The 22037-nt window shown below is 34.5% G+C and overlaps 1 protein-coding gene across 1 annotated transcript; it reads right to left on the bottom strand.

Annotated features, from left to right (window-relative positions):
- Positions 1 to 13802: 13802 nt before the first annotated feature.
- On the bottom strand, positions 13803 to 15285 carry LOC107953007 (uncharacterized). Its single transcript, XM_041117900.1, has 2 exons — positions 14266 to 15285; positions 13803 to 14116 (listed from the first exon to the last, which is right to left on the bottom strand). The coding sequence occupies exons 1-2, from the start codon at positions 14993 to 14995 to the stop codon at positions 14031 to 14033; spliced, it is 816 nt and encodes a 271-aa protein (XP_040973834.1). The 5' UTR covers positions 14996 to 15285; the 3' UTR covers positions 13803 to 14030.
- Between the last annotated feature and the right edge of the window lie 6752 nt (positions 15286 to 22037).

Genomic DNA, 22037 nt, shown 5'->3' with positions numbered 1-22037 from the left:
CGAATTTTGGGCCTAGAAGTTTGAAGTTTTGAGCTTAGGGGTAGTGAGAGGGTTGCACACATGTGATTGATTGTGCAATTTAGTGACAAGAATGGGACTGCTGGTCTAGTGGTTAAAGAGAGTGTTAAGTTGCTAAAAGTCATGTGTTCGAGTCTCTATGCGTGAATGGATGTTTTATTTTTGGGTTTTATTAAGTTATCTTTTGGTGCTACTTAAATTTTTATTATTTTCTTTAACATATTATTATTGATATTATTTTTATTATTTATTATTTATTATTTATTTTTCTCTTTTTATCTCTATTAGTTTCACGTTCTTCTCTTCTCTTCTCTTCTCTTCTCCTCTCCCTCTTCCCTTTTCTTTTTAGTTTTTCGGTTCTGACTTGTGAATTTGGGATTTTCGCTCCTTGCCACCATCTCCGATTGCAACTAACAAGTGTAGGACTCAAACTTGACTACATTGTTTGTTTTGCTTGACTGTTTTTGCAAATATCTATCAGTTTTTCGTGATTGAGCTTTAACTCAGAAATTTGTGTGTTAGTCGTAGGAAGTGAAAGGAAAGCTACTTTTTCTGATGTGCCTTGATAAGGTGAATGTTAGGTACTATTACGGTGGCTTAAACAACTGTTTCGGGCTGAGTTAGGGTGGTTTCGTGGCTTCCTTGACTGCCACACGGGCGTGTACCGAGGCACACGGACATGTGGAATTGAGAATTAGGGTTTTTGACCAATATTGGGTGCCACACGGTGTGGCTGATTTAGAGATTTTGTCAGAATTCACACGGCCGTGTCCTTTAGGCACATAGGCGTGTGGGTTTGGGAATTAGGGATTCTGAGTTTTGGGAGTCACACGGTCTAGCTACACGATCGTGTGGCTGATTTGGGGATTTAAGGATCCCACACGGGCGTGTGTTTCAGAATACACGATCGTTTCTGGTGGGTACACGGGCGTGTGAGACCCTCACACAACCATGTCTTCCCTGTACCTTATTTTAGTGATTTTAGACAGTGAGTTACACGGCCTGTTCACACGGTCGTGTCCCTGGTTCACACGGGCGTGTGCCTCTGCCACATGGTCGTATGCAACTCTTCACACGGGCATTTGGACCCCCATAAAGCCTAAATTTCCCCATACGACCAAAGCATATGGGCATGTGGCCCTAACTCACCAAGTTCTGATTTTAGGGCAATTTAAGTGCAATCGCAACTCTGTGTGTTCCAACCGTCACTGAAATTTACTAAGGGTAAGTATGACTTTGTTCTGAGTTTGGATAATGCGTTATTGGTGATTGGTTGTATAACATGTTTGATTCTGAACCCGGTTAGCTAGGTGAGTATGTGCACAACTAGTTTTATCTGACTGTCTGACTGCGTGTCACTGATAAGCGAGGTTATTTGAACTCAAGTAATGAATTATGCATTTCTGATTCTGATTGACTGATTGTGAATGACTATTTGAAGTTGTATTCTGAATTGATACATCTGTATACAAAGCTTTTGGGGTAGGATGTTGAAGAGAAGGGAGATTTATGATTTGGAAGTTTATCTGCATTCTAATATCCCCAATTCCCAGAAGTCCTAGGGCGGTCCCAATACCCTGAGGGTCGTGGACAATACGAATGATCATCTTTTTTGGACAACTTGGAATGACGTCATAACGGTATAATGGATTACCACGTTGCACTATACCGCATGTACGTTAGCTATGCTACGTACCATTATCTGATTTAGTAGTTCATACTGTACGTCTGTACCGCGGTTTACCGCAGTGTATAGTACAGCTTATACGCTAGTATTGCTGTGTAATATATGAGACTGGCAGTTTTCCAGAGGGTCGAGGGGGATCCTAATTCCCTGAGGGTCGAGAAAAATGCTGCTGATCATCATTGCCGGGTAACCCGGGATGACATCCTATAGAGTGTAAGGTTGGATAGGCTTTTCGAGGTTTTACTCAGAGTGTAGGGATGAGTGGGTTGATTAAATCCCCACTGGAAGTATTGGCTGGATGATGGGATGGTGTGTTGACTAAATGTGACTATACTGATCGATAGAGATGTCTGAATGATATGTTTGACTGAACGTGATACTGTACTTGGATGTGATTGACTGATCGAATGAAAGGCACTTATGCCTAAGAAAACCTCATAGACTTGACTGGGATTGTCTCACTAGATAGTTAATATGATGGGCTAAGACCCTAGTAATACTGATTCTGGAAAAGGCTTAGGCCAAACCTGTAACTAATGGAAATTTCTGCTACTGTAACTGATTGGGCCATATGACTGTAAAGTTATATATGGGGTAAGTTGATTACTGGCGTACATACTCGACTATCATCTGACAGTAGGGTTTGCTTTGCATATATCGGCTGGTTCCGGGCAATTCGATAGGTTGGTTCTACTTCGCCACTAAACCTGAACTGTTCTAAAGCTTTTATGTCTCTGTTCTGTTTTTGTTTCCGTAGCTTTACTGGTTTTGTTCTTACACTGAGCTCGAGTAGCTCACCCCTCTTCTGTTTCCCCTTTTTAGGTACAGTTCTGAATTCTGGATGCTGGAATCAGTACGCGGAGGTCTCAGACAAGCTTAGATGAACTAAACTATAAGTTTCACTTTAGTTTTTATTTGTTATTTGGTTTAATTTGAAATGTAAGGATTTATAATATTGTGGCACCGTTTTCAATTTGTGCCTTACTTGTATATTTTTAACAGGTTTTACTTTGAGTTTTTTTTTTAAATTTGAACTGGTTAGTTATTAAACGATTTTAAATGCTTTTGGTTTACTGGGATAAATTGATTTGTAAAATTTCCTCACGATCACTTCGGTGATTTATTTAGCAATCTAAATTTGGTTTAGACTTCTAGGCCGGGTTTGGGGTGTTACAATATGTGAGTCTAGCTATACATGCCATTTATTAACCTGTAAAAGTGTGACAACTCCTGACAGCTTACAATCATGTTTTTCATATAACAATGGATTCCAATCGAGTAGACTCTAATGATGTTAAGAGCAACGCGCCGGCATCCGTTCGCGGGGTACCATCGTTTGGATCTAGACCCGTGTCTGAGGGTCGTGGAAGAGAAGCTAAGGGAACCTTCTTCCAAATGATGAATGGGTGGTTCACAGAGTTTGTTCGAACGAGTCCGGCTGCTCAGCAACCTCTACCCCCACCTTTTCCCCAACCAGTCCCTGTAGCTCCTCAAGTCTTAGAGCTAGTACACATGAACAAACCGCCAGTTGATAAAATTTAAAAATATGGGGATGAAGAGTTTAGGGCTACAGTTGATGATGACCCCGAGAGAGCTGAGTTTTGGCTAGAAAATACGATCTAGGTTTTCGATGAGTTGTTTTGTACACCATCAGAATTCGTTAAATGTGTTGTGTCTCTTCTAAAAGATACCGCATATCAGTGGTGGAATACATTAATATCTGCAGTATCAAGAGAAAGGGTCACTTGGGAATTTTTTCAAACCGAGTTCAGAAAAAAAGTATATAAGTCAACAGTTTCTTGATCAAAAGTGCAAAGAAATTCTAGAGTTGAAAGAGGGTCATATGACCATAGTCGAGTATGAAAGAAAATTCGTGAGACTGAGTAAGTATGCCTGTAAGTGTATTCCAACTGAGATGGTTATGTGTAAACAGTTTGAAGACGGGTTGAATGAAGACATCAAGCTTTTAGTCGGAATACTTGAACTGAAAGAATTTGTAGTTCTAGTTGATAGAGCTTACAAAGCCGAGTAGCTTAACAAAGAAAAGAGAAGAGTCTATTCTAAGGCTAAAGATTCGATAAAGAGATCAATGGGTAAGTCATATCATTCTTCGTCAAATAAATCAAAGGATTTTTATAACCATTCGACTGCTTCAGTGGGGTAAGTTCAAAAGCTTAAGCCACTTTAGTAGCGAGCGTTGGTAGTGTTAAGGCAAATAGACAGGAGTGTCAAAGATGTGGAAGAGGACATTTTAAAGAATGTCGAATGAATGACAGAGCCCGTTTTAGATGTGGTTCACAGGAGCATTTTATCTGTGACTGTCTTGAGTTACTCGAGAAAGATAAACATCCGACTACTCGACCGAGCAATACTACTGCTAGAGGGAGACCACCTCGAAATACTGGAAATATGAGTGGTAGACGAGGTGCAACGAGAGATTTTGCTGTGAGGTCTAAGGCACGGACGCCAGCTAGAGCTTACACTATTCACGCTTGTGAGGATGCATCGGTGCCAGACATTATCACCAGTACTTTTTCTCTTTATAACACTAATATAACTGTTTTGATTGATCTGGGATCAACCCATTCTTATGTGTGTACGAGATTAGTGTCTAGTAAGTGTTTACCTGAGTCCACTGAATTTATGGTTAAGGTATCAAACCCCTTAGGTCATTATATATTAATTGATAAAGTCTACAAGAATTGTCCTTTAATGACTCGGGGTTACAATTTTTCGATCGATTTAATGCTTTTACCGTTTAATGAGTTTGATGTGATTTTAAGAATGGATTGGCTGACTTTGCATTATGCAGTTGTGAATTGTAGACGAAAGCTTATTGTGTTAAAATGTTAGAATAGTGAGACTCTTCATATTGAATGCGATGATTCGAATGGTTTACCTATTGTGATATCGGCTATACTAGCACATAAATATGTAAGAAAAGGTTGCGATGCTTACCTTGCATATATACTGGATACAAAGATGTCTGAACTGAAGATTAAATTAGTGTCAGTGGTTTGTGAATACCCAGATGTATTTCTATAAGAGTTACCTGGATTGCCACCAATCAGAAAGGTTGAGTTTGCTATTGAGTTAGTAACATGAACATCACCAATATTGATAGCTCCGTACCGAATGGCTCCGACAAAGTTGAAAGAGTTGAAAGCTTAATTGTAAGAGTTAACGAATAAATGTTTTGCATGATCGAGTTTCTCGCCCTAGGGTGCACCAGTTTTATTCGTAAAGAAGAAAGATAGATCAATGAGATTTTGTATCGATTATCGACAACTTAACAAGGTTATGATTAAGAATAAGTATCTTTTACCAAGAATTGACGATTTGTTTGATCAGCTAAAAGGTATCACGATATTTTCAAAGATTGATTTACGATCCGGTTATTATTAGTTACGAGTTAAAGATTCGGATGTGTCGAAAATTGCATTCAGGACCAAGTACAGACACTATGAATATATTATTATGCCATTTGGGTTAACTAACGCTCTGGCAGCATTTATGGATTTGATGAATCACATTTTTAGACTATATTTGGACCGATTCATTATTGTATTCATTGATGATATTCTGATTTATTCCCGAGATGAGTCGAAACATGCTGAGCATTGGAGGATTGTATTACAAATGTTAAGAGATAAACAACTGTTTGCTAAATTTAGAAAATGCGAGTTTAGGCTCCGAGAAGTTGGTTGTCTTGGACTTATTGTATCAGCGGAAGGCATCCGAGTTGATCCGAATAAGATTTCAGCAGTTGTTGACTATAAACCACCAAGAAACATTTCCGCGGTCAGAAGTTTTCTGAGATTAGCTGGCTATTATCGATGTTTTGTAAAAAGGTTCTCGATGATTGCTTCACTGATTACTCGATTGTTACAAAAAAATGTGAATTTGAGTGGTCTGACAAATGCTAACAGAGTTTCAATTAGTTGAAAGCACTGTTAATCGAAGCACCAGTTTTGGTTCAACCTGAGTTGGATAAAAAATTTGTAATTTTCAGTGATGCATCATTAAACGATTTGGGATGTATTCTAATGCAAGAAGGCAAAATAATAGTGTATGCTTCCAGACAATTAAAGTCGCATGAAAAGAATTATCCGACACACGACTTGGAATTGGCAGCAATTATATTTGCATTGAAGATTTGGCAACACCATTTTTTTGGTGAAAAATGCCACATATTTACCGATCACAAGAGCTTGAAGTATTTGACGTCACAGAAAGATTTGAACTTGAGACAGCGAAGATGGCTCGAATTGTTGAAAGACCATGAGTTAGTAATTGATTATCACCCAGAGAAAGCAAATGTAGTCGCGGATGCTTTGACTAGAAAATCTTTGTTTGCTCTGAGAGCGATGAATACACGATTGACCTTGTCTGATGATGGTTCAATCTTAGCTGAGTTAAAAGTTAAACCGATGTTTTTACAATAATTTTGAGAGGCTCAGAAATGTGATAATGAATTGCAAGCTAAAAGAGTACAGTGCGAGTTGACTACTGATTCAGATTTTCAGATCGGGTCCAATGATTGTTTGTTGTTCCGAGGTAGAGTTTACGTGCAGAGGAATCTGAGCTTATACAGAAAATTTTGCATGAAGCACACAATGGGAGCTTATCTGTTCATCCGGGGAGTACTAAGATGTACGGTAATTTGAGACAAATGTACTGGTGGTTGGGTATGAAACGTGACATTTCTAATTTTGTGTCAAGGTGCTTGATTTGTCAACAGGTTAAAGCCGAACATCAAGTGCCTTCAGGACTATTACAGCTAGTGATGATACCGGAGTAGAAGTGGGATAGAGTTATGATGGATTTCGTATCGAGACTACCCCTATCTCTGAAAAAGAAAGATGTTATTTGGGTTATTGTTGATCGATTGATGAAGTCTGCACATTTTATTTTGGTATGTACTGACTTCTCACTTGACATATTAGCCGAATTGTATATTTCTAATATTGTGAGATTACACTGAATACCAGTCTCCATCATTTCAGATAGAGATCCGCGGTTTACATCACAATTTTGGAAGAAGTTGCAAGAAGCTTTGGGTACGTGGTTGCATTTTAGCACTACATTTCATCCTCAAACTGATGGTCAATCTAATAGAGTGATTCAGATTCTCGAGGATATGCTTCGTTGCTGTGTCTTAGAGTTCGAAGGTGATTGGGAAAAATATTTACCGTTGGTTGAATTTGTGTATAACAATGGCTTTCAATCGAGCATTAAGATGGCACCTTAAAAAGTTTTATATAGTTATAAATGTCGAACTCCATTGTACTGGACCGAGCTTAGTGAGAAAAAGATACATGGGATTAATTTGATTTGAGAAACTGAAGAGAAAGTGAAAGTGATTCGTGATAGTTTAAAAGCTACTGCAGATCAACAGAAATCGTACGCAGATTTCAAACGCAAGGATATTGAATTTCAAATTGGCAATAAAGTGTTTCTGAAAGTGTTGTCGTGGAAGAGAATTCTCCGATTTGGTCGCAAAGGAAAATTGAGTCCGCCATTTATCGGACCGTACGAGATTATTGAGAGAATTGGGCCAGTGGCTTATCGACTTGAGTTACCATCAGAATTAAAAAATATTCATAATATGTTTCATGTGTATATGTTACGACGGCACCAATCAAACCCATCGCATATAATTTCTCCAACAGAGATAGAGATTCAGCCCGACATGTCGCATAATGAAGAACTGATCAAAATTTTTGGCACGATAGATCAAAGAGTTGAGAAATAAAAGAATAGCCTTAGTGAAAGTTCTTTGGCATCGTCACAGGATTGAGGAGGCCACTTGGGAACCCGAGAAAACCATGAGAAAACAATACCCTAACTTATTTTCTGGTAAGATTTACGGGGACGAAAATTCCCAAGGGGGAGAGTTGTAACAGCCATTTTCAGTGAAATTGGAATAGTGGCTTCGGGACCACAAATTCGAGGTCGTAAAATTTATTTTAATAATATTTTCTGGTCTACAGCATGTTATAATTATAGTATAAAAATTTCATTAAGAAATTTTATCGTTTGTATCTCAATTTTGTGAAAAAATACTCAATCGCGTAAAGTGCGAAAGTTGGATTTTGTTAGCAAAAGGTGTTAAATAGCTATAAAACTTTAAAGTGGAGGTCCTTATTTGGTAATTAGACCATTAATTGAGATAGTGGATGAGCATGACATGATATTTTGAAAATTTTAAAATTAAGTAAGGGTAATTAGGTAATTAGTTAATTAAAAATAAAAATAAAAATAAAAATAAAAATAAAATAAAATAAAACAAAATACTCATCTTCCTCACACATATACCAATCGAAAATTTCAACATAGAGGAGCCATGGAAGCTTGAAAATTTTGCTTAAGAAAAGTCATTGCATGTAAGTTATTTTGGTGTTCATTTTTGTTGATTTTTATGTTTTTGAAATCGTTGTTGCTTAATCTAGCTAATTAAGGGATTAATTTGCAAAATGATTGAAAGTCTAGGATTTTGCCATGAAAGCTTTTTTTTTAAGTTTAATGGAAGAATATGAGTCCTTGTTGTTAATTAAACAACTTTTGTTAAGGGATTTTTAATGAAATTTCCAATTATAGGTTAAGGTGAAAATTTTGTGTTAAATATGTGAAATTGTGAAATGTATGGGCTGATATAAATGTATATGAAATTCGGCTAGGCTTGGTTAGGGGCGAAATTGCATAAAATTCATTCATCGAGCCTAGGGTCTAAATTGTAAATAAGTTAAAAGTATAGGGCAAATGGTAATTTTGCCATAACATGAATTTCAGATTAAATTGAATGGATTGGGAATTAAATTTTAAATTTGATTATTTAGATCAAGAAAAGCCACGTTCAGAATTAGATCGAAGCAAAGATAAAGTAGTGGATTAATCAGTCGATGTTCTTCGTACTAATTTGAGGTAAGTTCGCATGTTAATAAGCATTAAATTATACATGTTTTAAATTTTTTATTATTATAATTGTAATGATATGAATTTACGAAGATACTTGATAAAGATTCGACGACTTATGGATTGAATCCCAGTTGAACTTAGGAATAGATAGGATACAAATGACATGTCATTAATGGTTACCGTGTTTTGGGTGTTGGTCTCGTATGTCCTACCGGTGGCTGAGTTTCCAGCATGTGTTGCAGTTACTTTATAGCTTGTGTGAGTAGCACCGTGTGGTTACGTCTTGACTGATAGCTTGTGTGAGCAGACCCAGTGATGGCTCGAGATTTAGCATCTATATGAGATATGAGATAGAGGTAGTTTCGACCACGTATTGGCATTTAGTATGCGAGATACCCGAGTATCTGATAGTATTCCAAATGGTTCAACGGGCATAGTGATGATTTGAGGTTACATGAGTTCGATTCAAACTAATACAGGTATTTATGTGAAATATGAAAAGTGTTTTATATTTGATATATAAATACATGGCTAACATGATTGTGATTGTGTGATAGGTTTTGGCTCAAATTAATTTGCATCTATGCTTTTATTTTTGTTAACCTAAATTGTGGATGATTTGGTAAGTTTATTAGTCATACGAACTTACTAAGCTTAATTGCTTACTCCGCTTTAATTTTCGTGTTTTATAGTGATTTAGAAGCTCGCACGGTTCGAAAGTTGTTGGAGATTGCGTCACACTATCAAACTCTTATTTTGGTACTTTGGACTTCATATTTTGGGTTAAATGACATGTATAGGTATTTTGACTAATGTGGCCTATATGTTTTGTTGTGTATTTAGCCAATTGATTTGGCTTGAAAATGGTATATGTGTTGACATGTAAAAAGGTGTAAATGACCTTATGATATGTGGTGTATAGTTGCTATATGAACGTCTTGCTTCTTGGCATTAAATGGTTGTGTTTTAGATATGTATGTATGCTAAGTTTTAGGCACAATGTCTCATATATGTGATTGACCATTTAGGTAGACTTTGGAAGTATATTTGGTATGTTTAAAACTGGTTATATGAATGTGCTTATAGATATCATGTTGTATGTGTGGATACTACATGTTATAAACTTGATACTGGTTGGTTTTGAGTGCTTATTTATGCCATGTTACGTGTAAATTGATAGGTATAGGTTGGTACCAATGTGGGTAAGGAATATGGCTTGGAAAATAGCCTATTTTTGTCCACACGGGAAGAGACACGGGCATGTGTCCCCTGATACTTGATAAGCCATAAGAGTAACATGTTTTTAATCCAATTCTTGATGTGTTTTTGGATGATTTATTATGTGAATTAGTGAATTTGGTGCTCCTAATCCTTTAAATTTATGTTTTTATACTTAGGTAAGCATAGGGGAGCGAAATAAGGGAAAATGCGAGCCAAAATTGGGCAAAAAGAGCTGTTTTCAAGATCTACATAGCCTAGACATTTCCACATAGGCTGGACATATGCCCATGTGAGCCACACGGGCTGGCTACACGCCCATGTGCCAGCCCATGTCGATTTCTAACCTTACTTCTCTTTTACGCGAAAAAACCCAATTTTTAGGGTTTTTAAGCATTTAAAGATTATAAATACATATTAAAATAAGACCAAATGGGAGCACACAAAGAAGAACGAAGAAATTACTCGAAGAACGCCGTCAAAATCAACTCAGAAGTAGGATCTCCTTCAAGATCGAAGATCTCCAGTTAACTTCTCTAGAAGTTTTTGGGTTTCTTTATGTTTTGTTGTTTTCCTAATTTTGAGATGTTTTCCTCCCAAAGTATGAGCTAAATTCCCTAAATACCTAGGGAAGATGAAACCTATGATGGATCTTGTTATTCAATTTTCTGAATTACATGATAAATACTTGATTTCTTGATCTCAATTATGTGTACTTATTCCATGTTTTAATGTTTTTAGGATATTAATTCATGATTGATGTGCTTAATTCAATGGAGCAAAAGTCCCTGTTTAAGAGTAGATCTGGCATAATTGAGTAGAGTTGCATGCAATCCTAAAAATAGGACACATAAATCTATCGGATTAGAGTCATATCTAATAGGAGAATCCATAGATCGAGTTAATGTGGCAATAGGGGTTTTAATTAGAAGGAGATTTCAATTAATCAAACTAGAGTCAGTTATTTTTACTTTCGAAAGAAATATTAATATAATTTAGGGATTTCTACGGATCAAGGCAAGTGAATAAATCGTCTAATTCAGATTCAGAATAATAAGTGAAGTCTAGGTGGATTCTTTCCTAGGTATTGTCTCTCTCATTGTTTATTCGATTATTTTCTTACTTTATTCTTTGTCGAGTTCTTAATAATTAGTTTAGATAATTTTAGATTAAAAACAAACTTCTTCAATTTACCAGCTAGATAATAGAAAGATAGTAAGTACTAGTACTTTTAGTCCTCGTGAATACGATATTCCCGACTCACCACAGTTATACTATTATTCGATAGGTGTGCTTGCCTTTGTCGTGATTTTAGTTAGTTAAGTGAATCATCATCAATACTTCTATAAGAATCAATTTAGTAGCTTCACACGGCTTAGCACATGGGCGTGTGGCTTGGCCGTGTGGCACAAGTCTGTATACCAGTTTTCACACGGTATGGCACACGGGCGTGTGGTCTGACCGTTTGACTCAAGTTAGTGAGTTACATGGGGTAGGACACGGCCGTGTGTCCCTATTTCGAATGCCCACACGGCCTGAGACACGGGCGTGTCACTTGGCCACACGAGCGTGTGTCCCCTGCACTTTGAAAATTTTCCATGTTTTTTTTAAAATTCCTTAAGTACTTGGTTTAGTCCCGAACCACTTTTAATGACTATTTTGGGTCTCGAAGGCTCGTATTAGGGACTATATGAATGAATTTGATTTTTTTTGTTTGGAATGAGAAATGAATTTGAAATGTTTGAATTATAAATCCGGTAATGCTCTGTAACCATGTTCTGGTGTCGGATATGGGTTAGGAGTGTTACATAATTTTTATTTAAAAATATTTTTTTTACAAAATATAATACACTAAATGTACAACAATAATTTTTTATATAAATATAAATATATATGTTTATAACATTAAAAAAACACAAAAAAAATTGGGTTGGGTTATTTAGTAGGTTATGTTGTTTTTTTTTATGTTTTAGGTAATAAGTTTAATTGTTATTAGGCTAGTGATTTAATATAATTATAAATATATATAATTATTATTTAACATATATAATTAATATAATATATTTTATAGCATAATATATTTGGGCCGGGCTTGAGCTAAAAAATCTTGTCCAATGGCCAATCCATAAAGAAAAGGGCATTAAATTTTACCCAAGCCTATTTTTGGGGTCTCATGTCTTGTCCAAACCCTCCTATTTTTAGGGCAAGTCTTCAAGTCTGAATGGGTGGCTCGGCCCATGAACAGTTCTAATCTAATGTCTTTCTCAAAACCAATACCTTAGTTAGTTCCCAATCTAATCGACTGGTCTGGTTCGATTCAAACAACAATGTTCAAAATTCTCCTAAATAAATAAATTTAAAAAATATATTTTTAAGGCTTAGAGTTAATTGAAATCAAAATCTAAATTTAAATTATCGAAATAACAAATTTAAATTAATTCAAAATCTTAAATTTCAAATATTTTCATTCTCAAATAAACAATTTTAACATAATAAATTCATAAACCATGTTAAAATTTTAAAATCTAAATTCAAATCCAAGTTCTGGATCCTAAAAGCTACCTAATAGTATTTCCTTAAAAAATAATTCTTTTACATCTTGATCATATAATATATTGGATTTTATTATTTAATTTCTTTTTGGAAAAAAATAGAGAAAGTTACACCCAAAGGCACTAAAGTATTAATAAATTTACATTTTGGTCACTCAACTTTAAAAGGTTATAAAATAATCGTTGAATTATTCGAAAGTTTTCATTTAAGTCATTAGACTGTTAAAAACTTAAAATCGTTATTGTATGCCCTTCTCTGTTTGCAAAGCCTACACCAATCAAAATCTCTCCTTCCTCTTCTCTTCTAGAGTTCAATTTTTTTTCATGATCTGTCGTACCAATCGTCAAATCGTCGCTAGTCAAACTTTAAAAAGAACAAAACAAAATTAATAACCCAATGACTTAAATAAAATTTCTTTGAATAGTTAAATGACTTAAATAAAAACTTTCAAATAATTTAATGAATATTTTATAATTTTTTAAAATTAAATTATCAAAACATAAACTTATGAATAATTTAGTCACGTAATTTACCTAAGAATTAACAAAAAAAAAAGTAAAGTAAAGAAAGAAAGAAAGAACTCTAAAACAGATGACATATAAAAATCAATAACAAAATGGAGCCCAAAATATTATAACCCAAAATACTCATTGGATCTTAGCTCCAAAGATCGGGCCACAGACCAGTTTGGATCAGCTTTTTATTTTTGCTCTATGAACTACTCCATTCCATTCTTATCGATTGTAGAGTAGTAATTTAGTAATCAACTAGAAAAGAAAAAGTCTTTATTCATGGGTTTCATTAACTATGCAGAACTAGAGTTGGTGGTGCGTTATGCATGGTGTGTTCTTACTCTTCAGTTACTACTTCTACACCTTCCTTGGGTTTTAGACTTCTAAGTGTTTGATCAACTCAATACATTGACCATAAAAGGGTTTAGGGACTAAAGCTTAAAAGGGCAAGTAACCTTCATAACTGCTTAGGTGAGATTGATCTGATGTTCCTGAGCCGCATATAACTAACATTTGCGGCTGTAATCTTCTCAATATAATTTGTCATCCATGTCATAACTACATTAGCATTGGTCATTAACGGAGCAAATGCCTGGTTCTCTTAGCAGATATAGACAATGCTACTTTCTGATAATTGATTTGTTAGATTTTAGGTTTTAAAATAATAATAATTGTTTGAGTTTAGGCCATCGATCAGTACCCTTAGCTTTCAAGTTTGCCCCGATCTTACCTTTGAGCTTAACTCTGTTTACAGTGGGGGCACTGCGATTTGTTTGGTTGGAATAGAGGTCATTTAGAACAAATTCTTTTTGTTTCTAACACAACAGCAATTTTTGGGAACACTGTACCTAAAACCATATCCAAGTCAAAACTGAAGAATGACAACAGAGAACTGATACAACAAACACTGCTCGAAACTGAAATTATGCTTTAGCCTTCAGTCTTGCTGCTTACAAAGTGTAACTTAAGCTTAAGCTTACCATCTAGCTTCATAATCCACAGTGTTTATATTTACAAGTGGAAAGCTGTACATAAGTGTAACTTGGTTTTTTAGGAAGCAAGAAACTAAAATCGAAAAGGGTTTTTTAATGGAAACAACGATGATAGTCGAGCGCAGCAGTTAGTCAGCTGCAATGTTTAGATGTGGATGCAAGTGCCACAGCTTGTGCCCACACCTTGAGCCGAGCCTTCACATCTCTTGGGTCATCACCTAAAATTACAGAGTAAACATCCCATCAGATGAACTGAAAATGCTATGCAGAGCCTTTATATAAATCAAACAATCAGTAGTTCCCAAGTTTCCTGTTAGGTTTAGAAAAGAAAGCATAAAGGTCCAAATTAAAGGTAATTTTGACTAACCAGGGCTAGAGATACGCCAGTTGGCGATCGGAGAATTGCCACCGCTACTAGGCATCTCCAACATACGCTCATGTTCCAACTCTAACCCAAGATCCCTACACGCCTTCACTTCCTCCAAGTCCATACACAGCGACCTCTGCCCACCTTTGGGCCTTGTAATCACCACCAATCCCGCACTACCCCCTTCACTTTCCCCACTGAAACTTCCACTATGGTTGCTGTAACTTGCAATTAATTCTCCATCTTTCTTCTTGCTGCAGCTTTTACTCTCATTATCTTCCCATCTATCTCTAGTAATCCTCCTCTTCCTCGACTTGTTGTTCCCTTTTGACCTTCTTAAACCACCCTTTTGAGCTTCATTTTCACTTGCGTAATCTTTCGCCACTCCCGTCAGCTCCTGAGACAACACCGCTTTTCGGTTCCTCCGGCGAGGTGGGGTGGCGGGAAGAGAGTAGCAGCTAGGTTCCTTGTCGGAGTCAGAAGAGAGTTGAAGCAATTCTTTGCCACGGAACTCTTCATCAACATCTGCATCAAAGGACAACCTCGACAGATACATCCCCAGATTATCATCATCATCATCATCATCCTCGTTCGTGTACATGGAACTGGTACACATGGAAAGCCTCGACAAGTTATATGTATGGGCCTGATGCTCAAACCCAAAATCAATATCGTCATAGTCATCTTCCACCATGGACGAAACAACCGTCATACTTTCATCTGAAGCCATCTTTCGCAACAACAAAAAGAAAAAAAGAAAGAAAAAGAAACTAAAAGAACGATGAAGTTGAAGTGTGCTTTTCTTCTTCTTTTTTCTGTTATCAAAGTGATATATTAGAGAGAAAACAAAAAGACCGGCTGGCTATACATTATTTAACAAGGTGTGGCGTTTGGGCTTTTTATGAATCATTCATCAATTTCTGATTTCATAATAAAAAGTAAAATAAACACACTCCTCACTCTGAACAACCAAATTTATACGCAGAAAATTTGAAGCCTTTAATTACAGAGATACCCATTTCGGTGCTCAATCACTTCCTCTTACTTCCTTTTTGGTAGTTGGCAGAAGGTTGGGATTGTAATTTTGGTTTTAAATCAAATTAGTTAAGTAAGAAGCTTCGGACCATATGGCTTTTTTTTTTTGAATAATTATTAAAAATGATTACAAGTTATTTACACATGGCAATATTGAGCCAAATGACGTAGAGATCTGCTCAAGGACACGTAGCTCCACACAAATTCTTTTCCTGCTGCTAACACCACTCTACTTCATTCATAACCGGGTCACGAGTCACGACTCACTACGTGTCAACAAGGTACCAAAGATTGAAACCTGCCCTCACGATTTCCCATAACCTAGCTCTGTTTCGAAATCATTGTACACTATACTGTGCCATTGCTTTTTGCCCATTCCTTTTCTTTATTTATACTTTCACTTTCTTTTTTACAAATGAGGCTTTTCTTTATGACTATTTTACCCAAAAAAACAAAAACTCATTTCCAACATTGTTTATGAAAATGGTGGATTGGGTTAAAAATTTTAAAATACATCCACGTGAAATTATTTTAAGAGAATTTAAAAAAAAAATGTGTTGAACCGTAAAAATACGTTGATATGGGCGTACTCTTTTTTTTTTAATATTATAAAAAATGATTTTTTAAAAATTTACAAGGATAAGCTGTTATAAAAAATAGATTTTTTATTTTAAGGTGCTACAAATTAATATGGAAATAAAATTTACAAAATAAATAATTATATAAACTCTCATTTCTCTTGTTTTCTTAACTAATATAGGATGTGAGATGTGTGTATATATAGAGCCATGAATAGGTTTGCAACTTGTTTCTAGACAATGTGAGATTCATTCCTATTATAACTAACAACATAAGATTAAAGGCTATACTATCTTTTATAATTTTTTACAAAAAAAATTCTATTTTTTATATTTTTTAATATTTTCTCATATTATAAAATTATCTTTTGAGATCCTTTAAACTTGTTGCATTTTAAAATTGTTAGCATATACAAAAGGACTATTAAAAAAAATTACACATATGAAACTTGTACATGCAATAATCTTCTATTCAATTTTAAATGTTTGAAGTTAATATCTATGCAATTCTAATTTTTAAAATAATTTTCTATTATTTCAATTTAGAAGTTATACTTTTAAATTTTATTTTATTTTATGTTATGCATGTTTGATTAATAAATAAATGGTGAGTATTTGGTACTCAAATAGTATTTTTTTGTAATTTTAAAAAAATTGATATCTCTTTTTTTATATATTTATTTTTTAATATTTTACTATACTCATTAATTTTTTAATTCTAATTTTAATTTAATTTTCATCACCTAATGAATGTTGATAAATTTATTTCAGATGTATTTTGACTATATAAATAATCTATTTAAACATAGTATATAATTATGTTAAATAAGTTTTTCTATGGAAATATATAATATGCATAAAATATAATAATTATTTTTCATATTTTTATATCTAGATTAAATTACATTAGTAGTCACTTAACTATGATTTTTTGGCTATCGAATTATAAAAATTTACAAAATGATCACTCAACTATTAGTAATTTTTTAAATATTTATTTTTTAATATTTACTATATTCATTTTATATTTTATAATTTTTTTACTTATAGAGTTTAAAAATTTTATTTATAATGTAACAAATGTTAACTTTTTGTAAAAAAAATTTAAAGTCTATAAGTAAAAAAATATAAAATATAGTGCAGCCTTTAATTTGATGTTATTAGTCAAAAGAGGAAGGAATCTCACATTGTATAGGAATAAGCTACAAACCTATTCATGAGTCTATATATACACATATCTTACATCGCACATTGTTTAAGAAAACAAGGGAAATGAGACTTTGGGTCTATATAAAGATCTATTCTATAATTTTTATTTCTACATTAATTGGTGGCACCAAAAAAAAATGGTGCTGCCACTTTGGGTCTTTATAAAGGCTTATTCTCGTAAATTTTTAAAATATTGGTCTATCTTTATAATATTTTTAAAAAAATTATCTTTTTTGAAAACTTAGTCCGAGCACGGGCAAAAGTGTGACCACGTCAGCGTGTTTTTGTTGACACGGGTTAAAATGCATCCCCGTCAATGCACTTTTCTAAAAATTCCCCTTAAGTGATGGAATGTGTTGTTACACTTTATTGTCGACAAATCCCATCAAATTCACCGAGATGGAACTTTTAGACGATGAAGACGTGGGGACAATGATTGCACTTTATTATCAGAATTAGAGTGGCCACATTGAATCAATTTAGTTGTTTGTTGAGTTTGTTGATGTCGAGCTAGTTGAAGATTTCACTCCATTAAGTGAAGAACATGAAGTTTAAGATCCGTGTACGGAGCTTTTGAGAGCATCTGTTGATAGGCGATCTACTGTACATGGTTTCAACATTGATTTTAATGATTCACTTGCATTTGAGAACCTTAACTTGGGTTCCCATTTACAAATACATCTCGTGGTGATTGAGACCAATGCGGATGGCGATGATAGATATAATAATAATAGTCTTTCTGATCATAAGGTAAAAGATTATAGTGATTTTGATCTAGACGAGGTATCGAATGATATTGACAACAAAGATGCAAATATCGATGAAAATGTTAACGTGTATTCAATCGAGAACCCAAGTTGAGGCATTGTCATACGCAATGATCCTGGGGCCCACATGTCAATCATAGATCCTGATGCGACACATGCATCCAAGTTCCCGGAGTACCCCAATATACTACATGCTCATCAATTGGTCGTATATCTCGAACATGAGGAGTTGTTTGTGGGCTAAAAATTCACTACCAAGGAATATTGTGTATTTTTCATTAAGTGGTATAGCATGAATGTGTAGATTGACTACAAAGTCATCGTGTCTAAACTGACATTTTATACTGGAGAGTGTTGGAGGTTAATAGAAGAGCGCAATTGGTGGGTACGAGTTGCATTTATCCAGAGGCCACAAATATGGAAAATCTGAAAAATTGTTAGGCCTCACACATGCACTTCTATATGTATGACGCAAGATCGCTGCAAACTTGATGCCAAAACTATCTGGAACTACATCATGCCAATGGTGAAGGATATGCCGACCATTCCTATTTCAGAACTGATTGCCAAAATGCAAGAACAATTCCAGTACCAGGTGTCATACCGGAAAGCATGAATAGCTAAACAAATGGCCATAGAGTAGTTATATAGATATTGAGATGCGTCGTACAATGAATTACAGAGATGGATAGTCGCTATGTGGGAGTATGTGCCAGAGACTGTCATTAAGTTGCATCCGAAATATCTTGTTTGCATCCGAACTGTCACTCGATCCCCATTGTACCACTTGACTGTTATGAATTCAGCAAGGGTACGTTAATGCACCACAAGTGTAAGTGGATATGAGTAGACAGAGGAATAATAATCGCAATATCTGGGACCAAATATGACATATAGATGAACTGCACAATTAATAACATCGGTATAGTAACACGAGTCAAATAACATAAATAAAATAATTGCATGTCATGAATATTAAAAAAAAATTACTCTCTCCCCAGCATGTGTTTTAATCATCTATTTATAAATCGAAAGCGTATATGACCTCTCGATACCTGGAGAAGTACTCTATCTATGAAAAAATTATACTTGTTATAAAAAATTTTCATAAAAAAAAATAATTCTTGATGTATTGCTTAAATTTTACCACTTATTCATAAGTGGGAAGACATGTGTTTGGGGACTAACTGGTGCCAAAAATGGCATCTTGTATAGCGCCCAAGGCTACAGCAATATCAGGCACCCACCTATGTCCAATGTATTGTGCTTTATTGCCCGACAAAACTCACGATACAACGTTTCTAATATTGCTGAGTCCTAACTGTACAAACATGAAACTGTGAAATCATACAATAGGGGCAAATACATCAAGTGGTCTTTATTGTTATTTGCAACTGGCATGAGTACACCACTTATCAGATGCATTATATATGCTCGAGCGACGCACATTAACTCTTGCTCAGTGGCATTACTCGATAAAGTTTCGAAATTTCACTTTCAACCATGAAAATATCAAACTCTTAAATTTATCTCCACCATCACCGAGTGAGTGTCCTAGTAAGTGATAGCAAAGCACTATCGATTCAAACATTGTACTTGCACTCGTAACCGCACTACCGTCAATTGGTTGCCCGAGTTGTAATGTGACATCTTCTAGAGTGATGGTGCACTCCTTACACGGCAAATGAAATGTGTGGGTCTTTAGGCGCCACCACTCGACCAAAATGGATATCAAGTCGCACCTCAAATTGAACATGCAGGTCAATGCCGTTGATCCAAATTCGGATGCCTTCAAGCATGGCATAAGGCATTCATCTGGTCGATAGCCCGGACCGTTGACACAAGCCCTCAATATGCGGTATTGACCCTGACCATGTTAAATTACCACATTAGTTAACATATCTCAATTAAATAAAAAATGACGTGCAATTTTATAATGAGACCCATGAATAACAAATAACAATTTTATTACTAGCACATTAATCGTATTTGTTGTAAAATTATTTTTTGTAATCAAATAACCCAATTGGATATTTGCAATTTCAAAAATAAGATTAATCATCATTTGGACAAGTAAACAATATACAAATAACAAAAAATACATTTTTTAATATAAAATTTTAAAGTTTAAACATTTAAATATAATACAAAAACATGCAAATCACAACAATATGGATATAAAACCACAATAATATATACAAAAACATGCAAATCACGATAATATCACTTAAACTTTTTTTATTCCTTTACATACCAAAAATACTAAATTGTTTTATTCACAAAAGAAAAATTTATCATTACAAGAATAAAATTATTATTTTATTATACATACAAAAATTTCAACATGCAATCTCTAAAGCACTCAAATAATATTAAATAATAAATTTTCAACACAAAAAATATTAAAAATGTTAAAAGATTAATGTTGATAATCACAAACAAATTATAATTACATAAAAACCCTGAAAATTAGAACAGATTTTTTAATATTAACCAAGTAAAAAACAAACAAATACATAATAATTACAAATAAAAATTAAAAAATATCACATATTTTTTTGCCATACCATTTTAGTATTTAATAATTTTCTTTATACTAATTAAGTAAATAACAAACAAATAAGTAATATTAAAAAAACATAACAGACTTACTACTTCCTTTCTTCCCAACACAAAATCTCCAAAATCCAAACTGCAAAACTCTTTCTTTTTTTTTCAACACAAGGGGAGGCTTATATATGAGCTTTTAAGGGAATTAGAAATGGGGAAATGGGGCCAATTTTGGGGGTGAGAAGCAGAAAAAAAGAAAATTTTATGACTAGATAGTGGTACCGTCTAACTAGAGCCCTCCTCCCCTGATAGTGGTGCCGCTTGGCAAAAGCCCTTCTCTCCTCAAATTATTATTATTTTTTTAACTCGTATATGATTTGTATTGTGCTCGATTTTTTTCTCAACCCAAATACTGGTGCCATTATATGCCTACCCTCCAACTTTAAAATATGATTTTTGTTATAGAAAAATTAATAAAACAATAAATAAAAGAGGATGAAAATACGAGAGAATTTCATTATTTTATTTTCACTTACAAGGTGCTATTTATAAGCTCATTTACATTCAATTAATAAAGGTATTACATTGAATGAATTAAAGTTTCTTAATTACTCTATTTAATAATCTCTTGATTTTAAATTAAGTAAAGAGTTTTATCTCATTACTTTAATATGCTTAAAGGGGGTTATGACATCCATTTAATTTACAACACTCCCCCTTGGATGTCTTTTAAATAAGAATGTGCCTCATTAAAACCTTTATTAGGAAAAACCCTGTGGGATAAAAACCTAATGAAGGAAAAAGAGTACACAATCTCCTATTACAAGTTGCGTCGTTAAAAACCTTTAACAGGAAAACCCAGTGGGACAAAACCTTGGTTAAAGGAAAAGAGTACAACATGTTTTAGACTCCCCCTAATGGCGACATCACATTATATCTTTGAGTCGACGCATTCCAATCTTGTTTTGTAGTCTTTCAAATGTTGAAGTTGGCAATGCCTTGGTAAAAAGATCTGCTAAATTATCACTAGAACAAATTTGTTGAACTTCTATGTCACCTTTCTTCTCAAGATAATGAGTGAAGAATAATTTTGGTGAAATATGTTTCGTTCTGTCACCTTAGATATAACCACCTTTTAATTGAGCTATACATGCTGCATTATCTTCGTATAAGATAGTTGGCATATTTTCCTGTAAAGGCAAATTACATATCTTTTGGATATGTTGGGTTAATAACCTTAGCCAAACACACTCTCGGCTTGCCTCATGCATTGCAATTATTTCAGCATGATTTGAAGAGGCAGCAGCTAATGTTTGCTTTGTCGAACGCCATGATATGACAGTATCTCCACATGTAAATAAATATCCAGTTTGAGATCGACCTTTATGTGGATCCGATAAATATCCAGCATCAGCATAACCAACTAATAGGGATTTTGAATCATTTGAATAAAATAACCCCATATCAATGGTCCCTATAAGATATCTAAATACATGTTTAATTCCATTCCAATGTCTACGTGTTGGAGAAGAACTAAATCTTGCTAACAAGTTTATAGCAAAAGCTATATCAGGTCTTGTGTTATTTGCAAGATACATCAATGCTCCTATGGCACTTAGATATGGTACTTCAG

This window comes from Gossypium hirsutum, chromosome A07 (assembly GCF_007990345.1).
Source record: "Gossypium hirsutum isolate 1008001.06 chromosome A07, Gossypium_hirsutum_v2.1, whole genome shotgun sequence".
NCBI classification, from domain to species: domain Eukaryota; kingdom Viridiplantae; phylum Streptophyta; class Magnoliopsida; order Malvales; family Malvaceae; genus Gossypium; species Gossypium hirsutum.
This window is presented reverse-complemented; position numbering and strand designations above follow the sequence as displayed.

Bases quoted from the DNA above. Each gene is read 5' to 3' on its own strand.
- LOC107953007 (XM_041117900.1), bottom strand. From the start codon at position 14,995: ATGGCTTCAGATGAAAGTATGACGGTTGTTTCGTCCATGGTGGAAGAT. The intron at 14,117-14,265 runs GTTAGTCAAAAT...CTGTAATTTTAG, and splicing joins CTGGCGTATCTCTAGCCCTG to GTGATGACCCAAGAGATGTG.